Source organism: Hemitrygon akajei, chromosome 4, assembly GCF_048418815.1.
Source record: "Hemitrygon akajei chromosome 4, sHemAka1.3, whole genome shotgun sequence".
NCBI lineage: Eukaryota > Metazoa > Chordata > Chondrichthyes > Myliobatiformes > Dasyatidae > Hemitrygon > Hemitrygon akajei.
This window is the reverse complement of record NC_133127.1, coordinates 8,979,834-9,000,340: the sequence shown is the minus strand read 5'-3', so window position 1 is coordinate 9,000,340 and position 20,507 is coordinate 8,979,834. Positions and strand designations below refer to the sequence as shown.

General features: G+C 42.9%; 1 protein-coding gene and 1 long non-coding RNA gene across 4 annotated transcripts in view; one reads left to right on the top strand and one right to left on the bottom strand.

The window, feature by feature from the left end:
- LOC140726112 (uncharacterized) overlaps positions 1-10,283 on the top strand; it is a 100,176-nt gene extending 89,893 nt beyond the window's left edge. For both annotated transcript variants that reach the window (XM_073042064.1, XM_073042063.1), the window contains exons 5-6: positions 4,127-4,307; positions 8,081-10,283. In XM_073042064.1, the coding sequence (XP_072898165.1) occupies positions 4,127-4,307; positions 8,081-8,302 (403 nt within the window). In that variant the 3' untranslated portion in view covers positions 8,303-10,283. The remainder of the gene's footprint in view (positions 1-4,126; positions 4,308-8,080) is intronic.
- Positions 1-20,507, bottom strand: part of LOC140726114 (uncharacterized) — a 99,783-nt gene that overhangs the window by 75,601 nt on the left and 3,675 nt on the right. For both annotated transcript variants that reach the window (XR_012098579.1, XR_012098578.1), the window contains exon 2: positions 3,227-3,276. This is a non-coding gene — a long non-coding RNA (uncharacterized lncRNA). The remainder of the gene's footprint in view (positions 1-3,226; positions 3,277-20,507) is intronic.

Below are 20,507 nucleotides of genomic sequence, written 5' to 3'. Positions count from 1 at the left end.
GGGCCGTAGTTTGCCCATGCCTGCTCTAGAGCGTCGGAGGCTGAGGGGTGATCTGACAGAGGTTTATCAGATTATGAGAAGCATAGAGAGAGTAGACAGAGAGAATCTTTTCCCCAGGGTTGAAATGTCTAATACCAGAGGGCATGTATTCAAGGTGAGAGGGGGGAATTTTCAAAGGAGATATGAGGGGCAAGTTTTTTACACACAGAGAGATGGGTGCCTGGAGTGCACCCCCTGGGGTGGTGGTGGAGGCAGAAACTTTAGAAACTTTTAAGAGATATTTGGATAGGCACATGAATGGAAGGATATGGACATTGTGTAGGCAGAGGAGATTAGTTGGCCATTTGATTACTAATTTAGTTGGTTTGGCACAACATTGTGGGCTGAAGGGCCTGTTCCTGTGCTGTACTGTTCTATGTTCTACCTTCTCTCCTCGGCCAATCCTCAGGTGGGTGAGTATGTATGTATATAAGAGAGAGCTAGGGTGTGGTGCCCAAGACTTTTGCACAGTACTGTAGTAATTTTATGTATTGTGCTGTACTGTTGCCACAAAAACAACAAATTTCATGACAAATGTGAGTGATGATAAACCTGATTCTGATAGGGGTCTCTATTGTGGGAAGGGGCAGGGAGAGGGGAATCATGTTGGGAAAAGGGGAAGGGAGAGGGGAGGGAGCAGGAAGCATCAGAGGGACATTCTGTGATGATCAATAAACCAATTGTTTGGAATCAGATGATTTTGCCTGGTGTCTCAGGGTTTAAAATATATATATATATATGTAAAATATGTGTGTCTGTTTTTACATATGGGTATATAGATATTGCTCTGGTGTTTTGGTTAGGGCATGACATGGAACAAAAATAACAACATTCAATGATTATACAGAATGAAGAATTACTTTAAAATAAAATTTGAGGTTAAAGTACAGATCTAGAATAAAATGTTCATGTGTATGTGTATATTTATGTATTCATACACACACGTATGTATTTACAGTGTAAACAGCATTATAAAAAGTGGTTTAGCATGTTACCAGTGCAGTGACTGGGATAAAAGAGAATCAGAATGAGAATCAGGTTTAATAACTCTGGCACATGTCATAAAATTAATTATGCGGTAGCAGTACATTGCAAAACATAATAAAAAATCTATAAATTGCAATAAGAAATATATATATATATATATATGCAAAAAGCAAGCCAAAAAAAAGAACAATAGTGAGATAGTGTGCAATGTCCATTTGGAAATCTGATGGCGGACGGGAAGAAGCTGTTCCTGAAATGTTGAGTGTGCGTCTTCAGGCTCCTGCACCTCTTCTTTGATGAGAAAAGGGGATGGGGGCTAACTAGAATGATTGATCAGTTTAACTGCTGGGGTGAAGAAACTTTTAAGATGGCAAGTTTGTTTTTGTTTTCATAGCCCTATAGAGCTTTCCATTTCCAGAAGAGAGCTTTTGGAAAAAAGGGTTTGCAGGGTGGTTAGTGGCCGCAGTGATTATTCCTGCCTTTTTTTGTCCTTGACACATAGAAGTTCTGTAGCGATGTAGACTACTGTACAGCCAATGTCCTTTCCTGCTGTCCTGACAGTTCACTATAGTTTTGGTACACTGTGGGAGAAAGCTGTACCAAACCAGGCAGTAATGGCTGATGTGACAATGATGGCAGTGTAGAATGGCAATTTCCCAGTGGTAGGCAGGCCACCTCCTTACACTTTGTGTTGTACACACACTTTACCTCCTCACTACATTTCTCTGGGACCAGTTTTTCCCCAGTAACAGGTCTGTAGGATTGACAACTTACTAGACCACATTGGAAAAAAAATTAATGTTTGATCCTCGGGGAATGTCCCCAAGGAAAAAAACCAGTGTCACCCTGGGCAGCAAGGTCTTGTCCTGAGGGAAATCCCAGAGATCCCCTCCAGTTCCAGCTGTCACGGATCTGGGTCTGATTTGGATTTGTAATGAGCTTCCTAGCATGAAACAGGCTGTTCAGAAGACATGGTGTGTTTAATGAGAAGCAAGCTGAGTCCATGAGGGCTGATGGAATGTGTGATGCCAGTAATGGCAGAGCAAACCAATTAGGCTTAATGGGATGCATTTGCTGTTTTCAACAAAAATCCACATAGATTCAGAGTCAGATTTAGTTATCACACGTACATCGAAACATACAGTGGATTATGTCGTTTGCATTAACAACCAACACATTCAAAGATTGCTGGGGTAGCTCGCAAGTGTCCCCATGCATGCCGGGACCAACTTATCCTGCCCTCAACAGCAGAGAACACCAAAAAACAGAACATACCGTGTAACAACAGCAACTCAAGTCCTGTTCCTACATGCACAGTCCTCCAACCCTAGAACAAGTCGCCTTGTCTGATCCTCGAATAGATGATATCTAAACTAATTTGTGCTTTGTACTCTTGTCTTTCAGAAGAGTTATTTCTCAATGCCTAACTTAGTTCATCTTCTCCTATTCTGCTTATGATTTTCCAAAATGAGTTGTGTACAATTTGATGTACGTTAACTCTCAAACTCAGTAATTCCATAAGGAATGCAGGAATAAGGTCTTTTCTGCCTGCGAATACTTACTTCCCTCAGAAATATCTTTGCCCAATATCTTTACAGGGACATCTTTATAGGAGGGGAGATGTCAGAGAGTAGTGAGTGTGTGGGACATGCTGCCAGGGGTGGTGGGAGAGATGGATACATTATCTAAGAGACTCATGGGTGATAGAAATGGGTGCATGGGTGATAGAAAAATGGAGGGCTATGTAGGAGTGAAGGGTTAGATTAATTTTGAAGTAGAATAAAAGGTTGGCAGAACATCGTGGGCCGAAGGGCCTGTACTATGCTGTAATGTTCTATGTTCTATAGGCAGGCAGTACTGAGAGTGTTCAGAAAGTTAAGAAGAGAGATGACAGAGATGTTGAAAACATAGTGGGCTCTGGATCAGATGGATAGAGAGAAACTATTCCATGGTGTACATAGAGCAAAGGGGATAGGTAGAGCTTGTTCTGTGCTGTATCTCAATAAACCAATAAATAAATAACACTTTTAGAGCCGTAGAGCTGTACAGTATGGAAACAACCGCTCTGACCATCTCTTCCGTACAAATGAAGTTGCCCAATTGAGCTGCCCCCATTTGCCTACGTTTGCCTCATGGCCCTCTAGACCTTTCGTAGCCGTGAATCTGTCCGAATGACTTTAAATGTTACAAGTGTATCCACCTCCACCACTTTCTCTGATTCAAGATTCAAAATTGTTCTTCTTCAGCATACTAGAGTAAAGAAGAATGAATGAGTGTTACTCTGGAAATGATGCAGCATTATAAAAACACTAAGCATAAAGAACACTATGAATATAAATACTTAAGATTAGTTTATGTACAAAGACTGATTGTATGTACATAATGACCATAAGACATAGGAGCAGAATTAGGGCATTCGGCCCATCGAGTCTGCTCCACCATCCATCATGGTTGATCTATTAACTCTCAACCCCATTCTCCTGCCTTTGCCCCGAAACCTTTGATGCCCTGACTAGTCAAGAATCTGTCAAACTCTGCTTTAAATATACCCAGTGACTTGGCCTCCACAGCCACCTGTGGCAATGAATTTCACAGATTCTCTACCTTCTGGCTAAAGAAATTCCTCCTCATCTCTGTTCTAAGGTGATACTAGACACAGGAGTGCCTGTACATAAGGTGACTGACAGGAAATGATAAAGTCTTGTTGATTGGGGGTGTGGAGGGGTGGGTTAGTAGGTGGAGGTGTTGATCAGCCTTACTACTTGGGGAAAGTAACTGTTTTGAGTCTGGTGGTCCTGGCGTGGATGCTATGTAGCCTCTTTATTTGATATACTCAATTCCCACCCTGTGTCAAAGAAGTTACCCTTCAAGGACCTATTAGATCTTCCCCCTCTCACTTTTGATGTATGCCATCTAGTTTTAGAATCCCTTACCCTGGGCAAAAGACTGTTCACCTTATCTTCGCCCCTCATGATCTTATAAAACTCTACACGGTTTTCCCTCGGCCTTCTCCACTCCAGGAGATAAAATTGGACAGGTTGTCAACATGTGGAGTGGCAGCACATTTACGTGAGTGATCTTCTCTTTGTTCTCCCACCAGCCCTCACCCCGTGAAGCCAATCACTGCCACGACCCTCGAGGTGACAGAGAAGAAATCTGGCCGATCGTGTATCAGCAACACACTGTCCAGTGGGCTGGAGAAACTGAAGATCGTGACCACTGGGAATAGCAGCCCTGCCAAGTTACCTGTGGCTGGGCAGGAGGATCGGGAAGAAGTAAAGGTTAGTGGACAAAACGAGTTTCATCCTTCTTGCGTTAAATGTCAACGGTGATGAATGTGGGAAGTACACTCAGTGGTGCTTCTGTATCTAATAAAGGAGCCACTGTGTGTGTGTTCATGGTCTTCTGCTGCAGTAGCCATCCACTTCAAAGTTCAACGTGTTGTGCCTTCAGAGATTCTCTTCTGCACACCACTGTCGTAATGAGTGATTGTTTGAGTTACTGTTGCCTTCCTGTCAATTTGAACCAGTCTGGCCATTCTCCTCTGACCTCCCTCGTTAACAAGATTTTTCTTTGCCCGAGGAACTATTGTTCACTGGATATTTGTTTTGTTTTCCTCACCGTTATCTGTAAACTCTAGAGCAGGGGTTCCCAACCTTTTCCGTGTTGTTTTGTTTTCCTCACCGTTATCTGTAAACTCTAGAGCAGGGGTTCCCAACCTTTTCTGTGTTTTGTTTTCCTCACCGTTATCTGTAAACTCTAGAGCAGGGGTTCCCAACCTTTTCTGTGTTTTGTTTTCCTCACCGTTATCTGTAAACTCTAGAGCAGGGGTTCCCAACCTTTTCTGTGTTTTGTTTTCCTCACCGTTATCTGTAAACTCCAGAGCAGGGGTTCCCAACCTTTTCTGTGCCATGGACCAATACCATTAAGCAAGGGGTCCCTGGATCCCGGGCTGGGGACCACTGCTCCAGAGACTGTCATGGATTAAAATTTCAGGAGACCTGAGATACTCTTGTCTGGCACCAATTCCACAGTCAAAGTCACCTAGATCACATTTCTCCCCATTCTGATGTTTGTCCGAAAAACAGCTGAACCTCTTGATCATGTATGCACTTTTATACGTTGAGCTGCTGCCACATGATTGGCGGTTTAGATATTTGCTTTAATGAGCAGGTGTACAGGGGTACCTAATAAAGTGGCCACTGAGTATGTTTTCTGAATCAGAGTCAGGTTTCATGTCAGCAGGATATGTTGTGAAATTTGTCAACTTAGCGGCAGAGGTGCGATGCAATACATGATGATATAGAAAATACATAAATGAATTCCAGTATGTGTGTGTGTGTTATATATCTATATATATACACACACACACATATAATTTCATATATATGTTTAATGTACATTTAATATAATTTTAAAATAGTGTAGTGTTCATGGGTTCAGTGTCCATTTAGGAATCTGATGGCGGAGGGGAAGAAGCTGTTGCTGAATTGTTGAGTGTGTGTCTTCAGGCTCCTGTAACCGAGAAGAGGGGACGTCCTGAGTGATGGGGGTCCTTAAAAATGGGCACCGCCTTTCTGAGGCACTGTTCCGTGAAGATGCCTTGGAGGCTAGTACCCGTGATTTACAGCTTTCGGTCCTGAGTAGTAGGCCACCACTCCCACACCAGACAGTGATACAGCCTGTCATCTGTACAATTTTTTTGAGTGTTTTAGGTGACAAACTCCATGGCGTAAAAAGATAGGTTCTGCATGAAGAACTGAGAGTTCCTGCAGTCATCACTAATTTGAGAAATTTCAGGAGTGCTCCTTGCCAGTGATATCAAGATCTCAAAAGTGGGTGTGAAGTAGAAATATTTTAACGAAGTTGGTTTATTACTGTCACATGACAAGCATGCCATTAGGATTATTGAATAGGTAGTGGGTGCTCATCCCCACTACCCCCAGACCACACCTCTGCCCCGGACTATGACACCCTTAAGGAACCCCTCAAGCTGACACAGGAACACAACAACAGGAGTAGGCCACTTGACCCCTCTGCTCCTCACTGATTCCGTGCTGTCCCACCATCCAGTGAGACCGTGCTGTCTGACCGTTTAATAAGTCCGTGTTGGCCTCAATGCTTCTTCCTTGCCAGTTTCCTATAACCCTTAATTCCTCACTCTTTCAATCATTTATGTCTCTCCATTGTAACCACATGTAATGATCTGCCAATCCCTACCTCGGGCAAAGAGAGTTCTCTCCCTGAGAGGAGAAACTTCTTGGCCCCTCATTTCAATTGTCCAACCCTTTATTTTGTCACTACCTCCCTTTGTTTATGACCCTCTCTCTCTGGTGATATCATTTCAGCAATGATCCTGTGAAGTCCCTTAGGATTTTCCATGTTTTAGTTAGGTCACCCTCCATTCTTCTAAACTCCAGAGAATACAAACTCAAAAGATCGGCCTCTGTTCACAGGACGACTCTCAAATTGCAGGAATTAGCCTGTGGACCTCCTTAGGACTGCCTTCATTGCTACTGTGGGGCAGCACGGTAATGTGGCAGTTACTGTAATGCTTTAAAGATTAAAGATTAGCTTTTTTTGTGACATGTGCCACAAAACATACAGTGAAATGCGTTGTTTTTGCATCGAATCAAATCAGCGAGTATTGTGCTGGGCAGCCAGCGATTGTCACTACCGTAGCAGTGTCTAAAGCATTGCTTCGCAGGGCCAGCTGTAGGATCAGAGTTCCTATTGTGGATTTAATATTTGAGTAACATTTTGAACGTATTGTTTGATTAAGCATTCTTTGTTTAACTAATTTATTGTGGGTTATATGTAAAATACATGAATGTTGTACATCGTTGCATAACCATACCATAAGGGTGTACTTCACTAATGCAAAAGCACTGAGCACTCCAGTTATCCCTGGCTCCAGATTTTTCTTTCCATTAGTTTTATGTCTTAAAGTTATGAAACATAACAGTTCCATTCTCACCACTGTCTGTAAGGAGTTTGTACGTTGTCTCCGTGATCATGTACGTTTCGTCCGTGTGCGCTGGTTTCCTCCCACATTCCAAAGATGAACAGGAAAGGGTTAGTAAGTTGTGGGTGTGCTGTGTTAGCCCCCTGAGGCACGGCAACACTGGGCTTCTCCCAGCACATTCTCAGGCTGTGTGGGTCACTGTATGTTTCAATGTACTTGTGACAAATAAAGTTAATCTTTAATCTTTAACTAGATTCTTTAATAAAGTTACAAGAACCAAAACCATGCACTGTATTCCAGTGTGGCCTCACTATGTAGAACTGAAACAAATCAACCCCTCTTTTTAAATTCTAGACTTTTTGCAATTAACGCCAACATGCTGTTTGATTTCTGGGAAGAAAGGGCTTTGTGTTGCAGTTGTGTTGTGTGTTGTTCTGCTGAGGTATGCTATGTTGGCACACTAGAATATGTGGCGACACTTGTGGGCTGCCCCCAGCATATCCTTAAAGGTTGTTAACACAAACAATGCAATTCATTGAATGTATTTGTGTACACATGATAAATCTGAATTTGAATCTGACTCTAACTACTTGATGTTTTTGGGAAGAGGGAAGTTGCTTTTATATTCTATTGGTGGAATGTCATACTGAGATGAATTAATATTCATGAAGAAGAACATTAGTTTGGGACACTGCAATGAAATATTGTGATGGATAGATACCTTCCTCTGAAGTACTAGAACAGTTTAGCTAGAGAATTGTAAATGAAAAACATTTCAATGTATTATAATATCTCAGTTTGAACAGACTTTGTTGCATGATACAAAGACACAGGAGGCCACATGCAGTGCTGGGCTGGATAATTCTGGTAGTTATTTGTGCGTGGGGGTGGGGGTTTGATGTTCTTGTTGCCATTTACGTGATTTGTTTTTTGTGTAAGTGGTGGGATTGATGTTTTACTTGAAACTGCTTTCATGGTTTTCTTTGTTTCGTGGCTGTCTGGAGAAGATGAATCTCAGAGTTGTGTACTGCGTAAACAGTTTGATAATAAATGTTTGAACCTGTTTGTAACGTTTTCTTCTAATTGCAGGAATGTAAGGTGGTGGACCCCGCAGAGCACTACTACCACCTCACACATGACGAGCTCATCAAAAAGATCCTGCAGCAGGAATCGGAGCTGCAGAAGAAGGAAGAGCACGTGCGAGATCTGGAGGAGTATATCGACCTCTTGCTAGTGCAGATTATGGAGCAGAATCCTAGCATTCTCCAGTCAGTCAGTGAGAAGATGAAGAACAAGGCATCGACCAAATAATTCATTGTTCCTGACTGAGTGCTTGTTGGAATGACATGCAAGTAGCGCACCAGATATAAAATAATGACATTCTTGGTGCAAAATGATCTATTGAGGATCATTTTGCATTAAGAGGGGGCAGCAGTGAAGAGGTGGGATGGAGGAACAAGGTTCAGTAGAGTCTCTGTTTGAGACTTCGTTTTCACAATTAATATTGGAGGCAAATTGCTTAGATTTATATGCATAAAAAGTTCTGACGTAGAGCAACTCTTTCTTAGCTGGCATTGATGAGTATACTACAAAACAGAAATGATCAATTCTTCTTTTGCCGCGGCCGCAGTATGACTGCTTTGCGAAATGAAGCGAATATTTGGGGAATCTTCCGAGCAAGATATCTTTGCTAGGTGTGAGGAAAAATTGCAGGTGTTAACTGCGTCTAACCTGGCTCCTGTGTCTTTGCAAACTATCTGAGATATTATAATTTAATGGTGTGTTTCCCATTCACACCTCTCTAGCCAAATAGTTCTAGTACTTCGGGAAAGGTATGTACTGTTGGCAAGACTAATTCCAATTACCCAAACTAAGCTGACCTGGTGATTCTCTTTCTCCAGTTTGTTCAGGCTGGAAAGCCCTTGTAAATAACTAGGAATGAGAACTATCCTCTATGCAATATCAATGCCACACTATTATGCTGTAAAATTGGTGGAATGGGTGCTACCAAAAATGTACTGAAGCCGATGCTTTGCCTATCTGGCCCGACACCAGGCTCTGCTTAAGGAACGGCATCTCGGTGACTGCAGCTTCCTGTGCCGTCCTTTGGATGCACTAGACTTTATAAAGGTAGCAAGATCTGTTCAAAGAATGGTCCTTTGGGATGACTAGAGAGCGTGAATTTGCCACTGTCAAATGTGAGAGCACTTTCCAGCTAGGTCTGAATTAGCAGCGGAGCAAGAGCTTATTTTTGCCCCTTACCATCCACCACCAGCCCCTGGCACTGTGATGTGTCTGTGCTGCAAATCCACTGGCTTCTGGTCTAAGTGGTCAAGTCGGGGATGGTGGGATAGTGGAAGAACGCAACTGTCCAATTTCTCCTGAGGCAGTTGCATTTGTTGGAGAGAGAGCAGTGTGGTGGTACACCTGCCTTCCCATTGGCGACGCACAGACACGCGCACACACACACTTCAGCAAACAGTCAAGAATCTGATCACGTGAAGAATAGCTTTTCTGGTGCTTTTTCATCTTGAAGAAAAAGATTACACGTTTTAACAGGAACTGAGAAGAAGACTGTACCAAGTCTCTCAGGAAATTGATGAGTATTACAGCTGCAGTTATTTTTGTAAGGGGACGGGTGGTTGGGGGGGGAGAGTTCGCTTCAGTCTCTATGCTGAACGCCGTCTATAAAGATTACTTATAGCACGTATTTTTTGCCTTATTATATTTTGTATACTCCTATTGTAGGTTTAAGTATTTAAAAGCTGGCTGTTCTCAAAGCAAATCCATCGAGATAAAAGTTAAATCTGAGTTAATTAAAATTAACTGAAATAAAGTTAGAGATTCGATATCCTGAACGGCACCTCGAGGCTGCTTCTCTGTGGGTCTCGGTATTAAATCGCATTGTGCAGAAGCATTACAAGAAGCAAGTTATGATCACCTGCAAAGTTTTATTGTCAATGTATGTCTGGAGGAGTGAACATGCGTTAGTTTAAAAAGTAAATAAATACGTAATTATCGCAAGGATTTGCTTTGAGGTGGGAATATTCTGAATCATTCTCCACTTCCTTAAAACTTCAGTGTCCACTGTAGAGAGCCCTACCATACTCTGCTGCACACAGCTCGTTGGCATCTCAAGATGTCCTGCCCTATTATCAGGTGTAGAAACCTATTTCTTCAATTGCCTTTGCTGCATAACTGGTGTATATATATATATAGAAATGAGCCTTCAAAATTGCTACCTGTTAATAAAAATATATTAAGAAATAATAAAAGTAGCTTTTTTCCAAGATACATGTGTGAGTGTATTAATAATAAAAGTTCCTTGGGGATTAGACACTTCTCTTGAATTGAAATGCATCCAAATGAAGCCTAGTCACAGGAATGGAAATTTCCACCTAGCATGGTTGATGAATTAAGTGTGATTGCACCACGGTAGCATCACGGTTAGTGTGACACTGTTACAGCTCAGGCATTCTAGAGTTCAGAGTTCAATTCCAGTGCTGTCCGTAAGAGGTTTGTATGTTCTCCCCCGTTAACCACATAGGTTTCCTCCCACAGTCCAAAGACCATATAACCATATAACAATTACAGCACGGAAACAGGCCATCTCAGCCCTTCTAGTCCGTGCCGACGCTTACACTCACCTAGTCCCACCTACCTGCACTCAGCCCATAACCCTCCATTCCTTTCCTATCCATACACCTATCCAATTTTACTTTAAATGACAATACCGAACCTGCCTCTACCACTTCTACTGGAATCTCATTCCACACAGCTACCACACTCTGAGTAAAGAAATTCCCCTTTGTGTTACCCTTAAACTTTTGCCCCCTAACTCTCAAATCATGTCCATACATACCAGACATACCATTTAGTAGGTGAACTGGTCATTGTAAATTGTCTTGTGATTAGGCTATGGTTAAATCGGTGGGTCCTGGGCAGTGAGGTCATTGGGCTGGAAGGGCCTGCCCATGCTGGTCCACTAAATAATTTCATTTTGCCTTTCCTGCATCAGCAGCAGAAAGATAAGTCCATTTTATCTGTCACATTTCATTTTTTAAAAGGTTGAGAGATAGAAACAATACAGGCCCATCGGTCCACAAAGCAGTGCTGACCATGTCCTTACCTTAGAACTACCTAGGCTTACCCATAGCCCTCTATTTTTCTAACCTCCATGTACCTATCCAGGAGTCTCTTAAAAGACCCTATCGTTTCCACTTCCACCACCATCACCAGCAGCCCATTCATCACACTCACCACTCTCTGCGTAAAAAAAACCTACCCCTGACATCTCCTCCAAGCACCTTGAAACTATGTCCTCATGCTGGCCATTTCAGCCCTAGGAAAAAGCCTCTGACTATCCACATGATCAATGCCTTTAATCATCTTTTACACCTATATCAGGTCACCCCTCATCCTCCATCACTCCGAGGAGGAAAGGCAGAGTTCACTCAACCTATTCTTATAAGGCATGCTCCCCAATCCAGGCAACATCCTTGCAAATCTCCTCTGCACCCTTTCTATGGTTTCCACATCCTTCCTATAGTGAGGTAACCTGAATTGAGAACAGTACTCCAAGTGGGGTCTGACCAGGGTCCCATATAGCTGCAACATTACCTCTTGACTCTTATACTCAGCCCTACAGTTGATGAAGGCCAATGCACCATATGCCTTCTTAACAACAGAGTAGACCTGCACAGCAGCTTTGAGTGTCCTGTGGACTCAGAACCCAAGATCCCTCTGATCCTCCACACTGCCAAGAGTCTTACCATTAATACTATATTCTGTCATCATATTTGACCTACCAAAGTGAACCACCTCACACTTATCTGGGTTGAACTCCATCTGCCACTTCTCAGCCGAGTTTTATATCCTATCAATGTCCCACTGTAACCTCTGACAGCCCTCCGCACTATCCACAACACCCCTATACATTGCGTCAACAGCATATTTACTAACTCATCCCTCCACTTCCTCATCCAGGTCATTTATAAAAATCACAAAGAGTAGCAGTCCCAAAACAGATCCCTGAGGCACACCACTGATCTCCATGCAGAATATGACCTGTCTACAACCACTCTTTGCCTTCTGTGGGCAAGCCAGTTCTGGATCCACAAAGCAATGTCCCCTTGGATCCCATGCTTCCTTACTTTCTCAATAAGTCTTGCATGGGCCACCTTGTCAAGTGCCTGCTGAAATCCATATACATTACATCTATGACCCTACCTTCATCAATGCGTTTAGTCACATCCTCAAAAAAATTCAATCAGGCTCGTAAGGCAAGACCTGCCTTTCACAAAGCCATGTTGACTATTCCTAATCATATTAGGCCTCTCCAAATGTTCATAAATCCTACCTCTCAGGATCTCCATCAATTTACCAACCACTGAAGTAAGACTCACTGGTCTATAATTTCCTGGGCTATCTCTACTCCCTTTCTTGAATAAGGGAACAACATCCGCAACCCTCCAATCCTCTGGAACCTCTCCCATCCTTATTGATAATGCAATGATCACCACCAGAGGCTCAGCAATCTCCTCCCTGTGGAGATGTGTCTGTGGTTGATGTTTCTAGACCTGCAATAATGTGGACATCCATTGTTACTGAGGTTGGAGGAATTTGACCTATTGTATTATGATACCATTATCACTGATCTTTCTCGTTTAGAGATATACAGAATTATGAGGGGTATAGATAAGTAAATGCAAGCAAGTTTTTTCTACTGACGTTGGGTGACTAGAACTAGAGATCACGGGTTAAGGGTGAAAGGTGAAAAGTGTACAGGGAACTTGAGGGGGATCTTCTTCACTCAGAGGGACGTGAGAGTGTGAAACAAGCTGCCAGCACAAGTGGTGGATGTGGATTCTATTTCAACATTTAAGAGAATTTAGGTTAAGTACATGGCTGGGAGGGGTATGGAGGGCTATGATCCAGGTGCAGGTTTTTGGGATTAGGCAGAAAACTAGTTCAGCATGGACTAGATGGGCTGAAGGGCCTGTTTTTGTGCTTTAGTTTTCTGTGACTCCAATAACAGCAGGAAATCCAAATGTATTGTAACTCAACACCCCAACATGATTTCTGGACTAAGAAAAGAAAACTGTTTAGACCCATTATGACACAATAACAGGTAATGGGAGACACCCATTCTGACAAAGAGCAGGATTCCTCCACTTGGCCTCGAGAGCCTGTTTTGCCATTTAGGAAAAATTGACCAGTCTCTGACATTGGTTCTGTATTCTCACCTTCCTTTGGTAACCATATTGAGCCCCTTCCCCCCTCCCTCACTCCCCCCTTAAAAATATTCAAAGATTCATCTTCCACCCCTTCGAGGAAAAGAGTTCCAAAAATCTCAAACCTTTTTAGACAAATAAATTTGCTTTGTCATTAAGTAGGCCAAATGACCATAAGACATAGGAGCAGAATTAGTCTATTCAGCCCATCGAGTCTTTTTCGCCATTTCAAGGTAGCTGATTTATTTTCCCTCTCAACCTCATGCTCCTGTCTTTTCCCCAAAGCCTTTGACGCCTTTACTAATCAACAACCTATCAACCTCAGTTTTAAGTATACTCAATGACTCGACCTTCACAGCCATCTGTGCCAATGAATTCCACAGATTCAACACCCTCTGGCTAAAGAAATTCCTCTTCATCTCTGTTCTAAATGGACGTCACTCTATTCTGAGGCTGTGCCCTCTGGTCTTGGACTCTCCCACTTTAAAAATCATCCTCTCCTCATCCACTCTTTCTAAGCCTTTCAATATTTGACAGGTTTCAATGAGATTCCCACCTCATTCTTTTGAATTCCCGTGAGTACAGGCTCAGAGCCATCAAAGACTCCTCGCATGTTAACCCTTTAATTCCTAAGCTCATTCTCAGGAATCTCCTCAACACTGTCCCTAATGTCAGTACATCTTACCCAATTTTTTTTAAACAGTGACCCAAGTTGTTGATTGTTCAGCTTTTGTTCCAAAAGAGGGACCATCCTCCCCACATCAGTTAAGAGCAATTCTTGCAAATGATGCTCTTCATTGAAAAGTGGTCAAATTTGATTCCGTCTGTGGGCGTATTAAACAATCTACTGGAGGAACTCAGAGGCTCAAACAGCATCTGTGGGGATCAGGGGGAGTGCAGAGTTTTGACTCTGTTCCTCCCCCCAGAGATGCTGAGCTCTGTCAGTAGATTACAGTGTCTGCAGCCTCACATCCACATCTCTGAAGTATTTGTCTTATGTCATTTGAATTGACATGAGTTGCAGGACAATGTTATTCCATGCCTAATGTACCAGCTATTCAAGCAATAGAACACCTTGTTATATAAATGCTGAATATTTTCTTAGAGGACTGTTACAGAAAGACAAAATCAGACAGTTAGGAACACACACAAAATCTGGAGTCAGACAGCATCTGTGGAGGGAAATGTACAGTATCTCCACCCCGCCACCAGAATTATAATCAAAGTAGAATTTTTAAGTTCAAAGTAAATTTTTTATCAAGTTACATATACAGATATCACCATATACTACTCTGAGATTCATTTTCTTGCAGACTTTCACAGTAGAACAAAAATTACAACAGAATCAAAAACTACACAAATATTGACAAACAACCAATGTGCAAATGACAAACTGTCAAAAAAAACCAAATAATTAAGAATTATTAATTAATTAATGTCATAAACATGAGGTGAAGAGCCCTTGAAAGTGAGAAAGTATAGGTTGTGGGAACTTTTCAATCATGGGGCAAGGGCATTGTTTATAGAAGCTGCATTCACCACAAAAACAAATTAAACATAACTTATGTACGATTACCATGAATAAATTATAAACAAGTACCAAGATGAGGGTGCAGAGGAGATTTAGCACGATGCTGACTTGATTAGCTAGCATGTATTATGAGGATAGGTTGAAAAGGTAGTGCTTTCCTCTTTGGAGTGAAGGAGGATGAGAGGTGACTTGATGGAGGTGCACAAGATGAAAAAAGGCAGAGATCTAGGGGACGGCCAGAGACTTTTTTCAGGGCAGAAATGGCTAGTACAAGGGGGCATAATTTTAAACTGACAGGAGGAAAGTATAGAGCAGAGGTCAGAGATAACTTTTTATTTTCACAGAGTGATGGATGTGTGGAATGCCCTGCCAGGGGTGTAGTAGAGGCAGATACATTAGGGACATTTAAAATGAAGGGCTGCATCAGAGGGTAGGGTTCCATTGATCTTAGAGTAGGTTAAAAGATCGGCACATTGTGGGTCAAAGAGCCTGTACTGAGCTGTTATGTTCTGATGTAGAAAGTATGAGATCCACTCACACCTCAGAGTGGTATTTCTTACACCAGGAGCTTTTTTTTTTAAAGAGCCAGAGATCACAAGTCAGAGATTTTAAAGAGATCACAAACTCAAGAGTCTGGGTTGTAAATGTGAAGCTGACTGACCCAACAGACCAGTAGAAGTTGGTGCATGTGATTCTGATACTGCACTGTTCATTCTTTCAATGTTCAAACCTCAGAGCAAGTTCATGATCTAATATGTATACCAAGTCAAGTCAAGTCACTTTTTATTGTCATTTTGACCATAACTGCTGGTACAGTACACAGAAAAAAAATAGACAATGTTTTTTCAGGACCATGGTGTTACATGACACAGTACAAAAACTAGACTGAACTACGTAAAAAACACAGAAAAAAACTACACTAGACTACAGACCTACCCAGGACTGCATAAAGTGCACAAAACAGTGCAGGCATTACGATAAATAATAAGCAAGACAATAGGGCAAGATGTCAGTCCAGGCTCTGGGTACTGAGGAGTCTGATAGCTTGAGGGAAGAAACTGTTACATCGTCTGGTCGTGAGAGCCTGAATGCTTCGGAGCCTTTTCCCAGACGGCAGGAGGGAGAAGAGTTTGTATGAGGGGTGTGTGGGGTCCTTCATAATGCTGTTTGCTTTGCGGATGCAGCGTGTGGTGTACTAGAGATTTCTTTCTTATTTTGTTCAGACACAGCGTGGAACAGGCCCTTCTGACCCTTTCAGCTGTATCACCCAGCAACCTCCAACTTAACCCTCACCTAATCATGGGACAATTTACAATGACCAACTAACCTGTCTTTGGAGTGTGGGAGGAAACCAGAGCCACCTGGAGGAAACCCACATGGTAATGGGGAGAATGCACAAGGTCTTTGCAGGCAGCAGCGGGAATTGAACCCTGGTCGCCTGTTCTGTGAGGCGTCGTGCTAACCGCTATGCTACTGTGCTGCCCCTACATTTTCTTGCAGGAAAATAAAGAAATACAAAATAATCCATTCATAACAAGCACCGAGTCTGCAGTTCAGCATGGAGACGAGTGGAGCCAGCCATGCTGTTCCAGGAGCACAATGGTTGTAGAACTGTTCCTGAACCTGGTGACGTGGAAGACAAGGCTCCTGCGCCTCCCCCCCCCCCCCCCCCCGATGGTAGCGGTGAGAACAGAGGGAGGCGTGTCAAACGCAGGCAGCGGGGATAGGCTCGGGTGGGGAATCTTGGATGACAAGAAGTAATGGGCTGAACACCAGTTCGTTTCCTGCTCTTGGGCCTTGACGCTTTAATCTAGTTCAAGTCTGCCTCAGTGCTTTCTCGTCCAGCGATGGCTAAACTGCTTCAAGGAGCTGTACCTATATTCATGACAGTCAAGTTCACCAAATCCTTCAGGAGCTTGTAAAATTGCTAGTTTGTTTAGATGGTTTGAAAATACAGTGGATTCTGGTTAATTGGGACATAGGGATACATTTGGCTCAATTAAGCTGTTGCCTCACTTAGCCAAAGTGTCATGGAAATATATAAACAAGGCAAACTAGTTTAACTGAATAACAACTTAAGTATTTAAATGAAATAAAGAAAAAATTAGAACACTACAAATGGTACTGGTGGTTGTCTGTTGTATCCAACAACCACAACAAACGTGTGAGGGAGAGTTTTTAAAATGGAAAAGCCATTGCACTGGGCAGTTCCACTCTCTCGACCTGGGTCCAGTGTATGGGTAGACGTCACAACTGGGGTCTTCCTGGCTGCAGTGGATGACCCAGATTTAGCGTTCAGACCTGCCTTCCTGGCCACTGAATCTCACTGTAGATCTCATCCACCCAGTCTGCCAGACCTGACATTGCAAGCTAGGACAGGCATGTCCCTACCTTGCTGGGGCATGAGGCTGGCCGTCTAACCTTACCTGGCTTAGTCTACCTGTTGTAGTGGTATAACGGGGTGTGGCCACAGTCTCATGCAAACAACTACTTGGAGCCACAGGTGAGAGTTGAGTGTCCAGTGGGGTCCAAAGGTAACATTCAAGATGATTGTTGATACCTTCAAATTCTTCACAGGATCTAATTTGTTGAAGTAAATCAATTGTTTCATTTTCACTCCCGGCTGTTTCTGGTATCTCCAAGCCTGATCTCTTGAAACGGCAGTGAGCAAAACAGTTCTGAATTGTCTTATTACTTGCCAAAAATCACTGCTTTTTGAACATAAACACATACACCTGACATTTAAAAACAGTTCACTCTAAGCTCGGTGTCGTGTCTAACGACCGCACAAGTGCATGTAACTGACGCTAGTTAAAAACTGTTTCCTGTCCCAATTAAGTGGGATAGTGTCCCAAATAAACAAAGGGTATCCCAGCTTTTATCTCGATTAGTTTTTATCCTTTAAGAGTTGTCCCAAAGACGTGGCTGCCCCGATTTACTGATGGCTCAATTAACTGGGACCCACTGTATTATTAAAGATGTTCCTAAACCCAGAGTACACTGTTGTGGGAAATGGTTACACCTTTGCTCATAGTTCAAACTACATTTACTATCAAAGCATGTATACACTATGCAACCTTGAGATTTATCTCCTTACAGGCAGTCACAAACCAAGAAACGTCAAAGGAATCCACCAAAAAAAAGACTGTTGCAGGCTTTGCTCAATAGTGAAAACCTGCAATCTGACTGTGACTACTCCATGTGCGTACACTACTACACTTCTTTTAGAGGTTGTATAGCCAGGAGTGGTACTGGGGGTAAGCTCCCAACGCCTTGCGTCACAAGTAGCTTTGGACAACCCAGTCCAGCTCCTGGCCTTCGTAGCTGGTTCACCGACTAAGCACAGCAGAACTGCTTCCACTGACTGCAGAAGGTGCAAAGGCAGGTCACTGGGCCTTAAAACCAACACTTCAGGGAGCCACAGTTGGCAGCTGGGCTAGGAGAAAGGAAACTCTGATCGCAAACCTCAGCTGCCTTACAGCTGTAACCCTTTCATGGGGAAGGCTTCGGGAGTAAACCCTGAAGAAAAATCCAGACCTGGCGTCCCTGAGGCAGTCCGACGTTGAGTTCAACGCTGACTGGCAACTCCTGAAAATCTACTGATGCCAAACTGTATCGGACTCGGTCATTCCTTTGGATTTATCAATTGCGTAGAGAGGGGGGGCCTGCCGCATGGGCAACAGCTTGCTCTCCGTATCGTACTGCCCTGGCCTGAGCATCACGTAGACTGCTGGGACGCAGCATCCATAGTCGACCCCAGCCAACGGAGGGCCTCGTCACACTGCTTACAGATTGTTCTCAGGAATTTAAACTATTTAGTTTGTCCAGCCAAGTGGACCATGTTAATCAAAGCATGCATTTGTAAAGCTAACTTGAACAAGACTGGTCATGGACTCTCCGCTGTGTGATACACAATGGTGGGTGGCAAGTTAGTCATTTTGCAAAGATTTTACTCAATTAGAACTATCAGCAGTGGCAATCTTTGTACCCCAGCTTGTGACCATTACTGAGAGATGTGAAACTGATTCTTAGAACAGTTTGAAATGATAAATAAAAATGGAACTATCTAAATTCTTAAATGAAAGTGTGAAAAATCTCTAATAGGATTTCTAAGTGGTGTTTCTTAGTGCGACCTCCATCAATTTTCCTAAGAAAGAGTGAATGAGAAAGTGTTACGAGTGTAATAAAAACCGTGCTGGAAATAACCAGCAGGTTAGGCCGCAGTCATGATGAGAGTGAAGGGACGAGTGTTTCAGGTAAATGCCACTCGTTAGAACATAGACCATTACAGCACAGTACAGTACAGGCCCTTCGGCCTACGGTGTACTCCCAATTTCTTAACCTACCCTCAGATCAAACTAACCCTTCTCTTCCACATAGACCTCCGGTTATCTTTCACCCATGTGCTTATCTAAGTCTCTTAAATGTCCCTAATATATCTATCTCTACCACCATCCCTGGCAGTGTATTCACACACCTACCACTCTCTGTGTAAAAGCTACCTCTGACATCCCCCCTCCATACTTTCCTCCAATCACCTTAAGTTATGCCCTCTTGTATTAGCCTTTTCATCCCTGGCTGTCCACACTATCAATGTCTCTTCTTTTCTTGTACACCTCAATCAAGTCACCTCTCTTCCCCTTTCACTCCAAAGAGAAAAGCCCCAGCTCCCTCAACCAATCCTCATGAACCATACTTTCCAGTCCAGGCAACATCCTGGAAAATCTCCTCTGCACCCCCTCTAAAAGCTTCCACATCCTTCCTATAATGAGGTGACCAGAACTGAGCGCAATATTCCAAGAGTGGTCTAACCAGTGCTGCACGTTACTTCATGGCTCTTGACCTCAATCCTGTGACTAACGAAGGTCAGACACCATTTGCCTTCGTAACCATCCTTTCAATTTGAGGTGCAACTTTGAGGGATCTACAGACATGAACTCCAAGATCCCTCTGTTCCCCCACACTATTAAGACCCTGCCTTTAACCCTGTATTCTGTTCATTAGCTTGAAATGAACTCTCTTTCCCTTTCCCCAGAGTCTGTTTGTCTTACTCAATATTTCTAGCATCTTCTGTTTATATTTCATATTTTCAACAAATGTAGTATTAGTGTGCACGCTTTAGGTTGCAGACATCAATAGGACTGTCATTGCTGAAAGTCTGTGTAAACATGTACAACCTGCACTAGGTGGCAGACAATGTCCTGTCTCTGAATAGCGTACCAATCACTGTACATGATCAAAATCAGAATCAGGTTTAGTATCATTGACATATGTTGTGAAAATTGTGGCTTGGCAACAACAGCACAGTGCAAGACATAAAAACTACTGTTAAGTTTCAAAAATAAATATTGCAGAAAATGAATAGTAACTTGGCTCTCATGGGTTCAGGGACTGTTCAGAAATCTGACAGTGGAGGGGAAAAAGCTGTTCTTAAAATGTTAAGTGTGGGTCATCAAGCCCCTGTACCTCCTTCCCGATGGTAGTAATATGAAGAGGGCATGCTCCTGATGGTGAAGGACTTCAATGATGAATTTTTGAGGCACCGGGTCTTGACGGCAGAGCGGATTGTGCCCATGATGAAACAGCTGAATCTCCAACCTTCTGCAGTCTTGTATTCCTGTGTATTGGAGGTTCCACACCAGTCAGAATGCTCGCCACAGTGCATCGAGAAATTTGCAAGAGAATGAAGTAAAGCTGCTGGCGTGCCTTCTTCACAATTGCATCAATATGTTGGGCCTGGGAACTGGAAGCT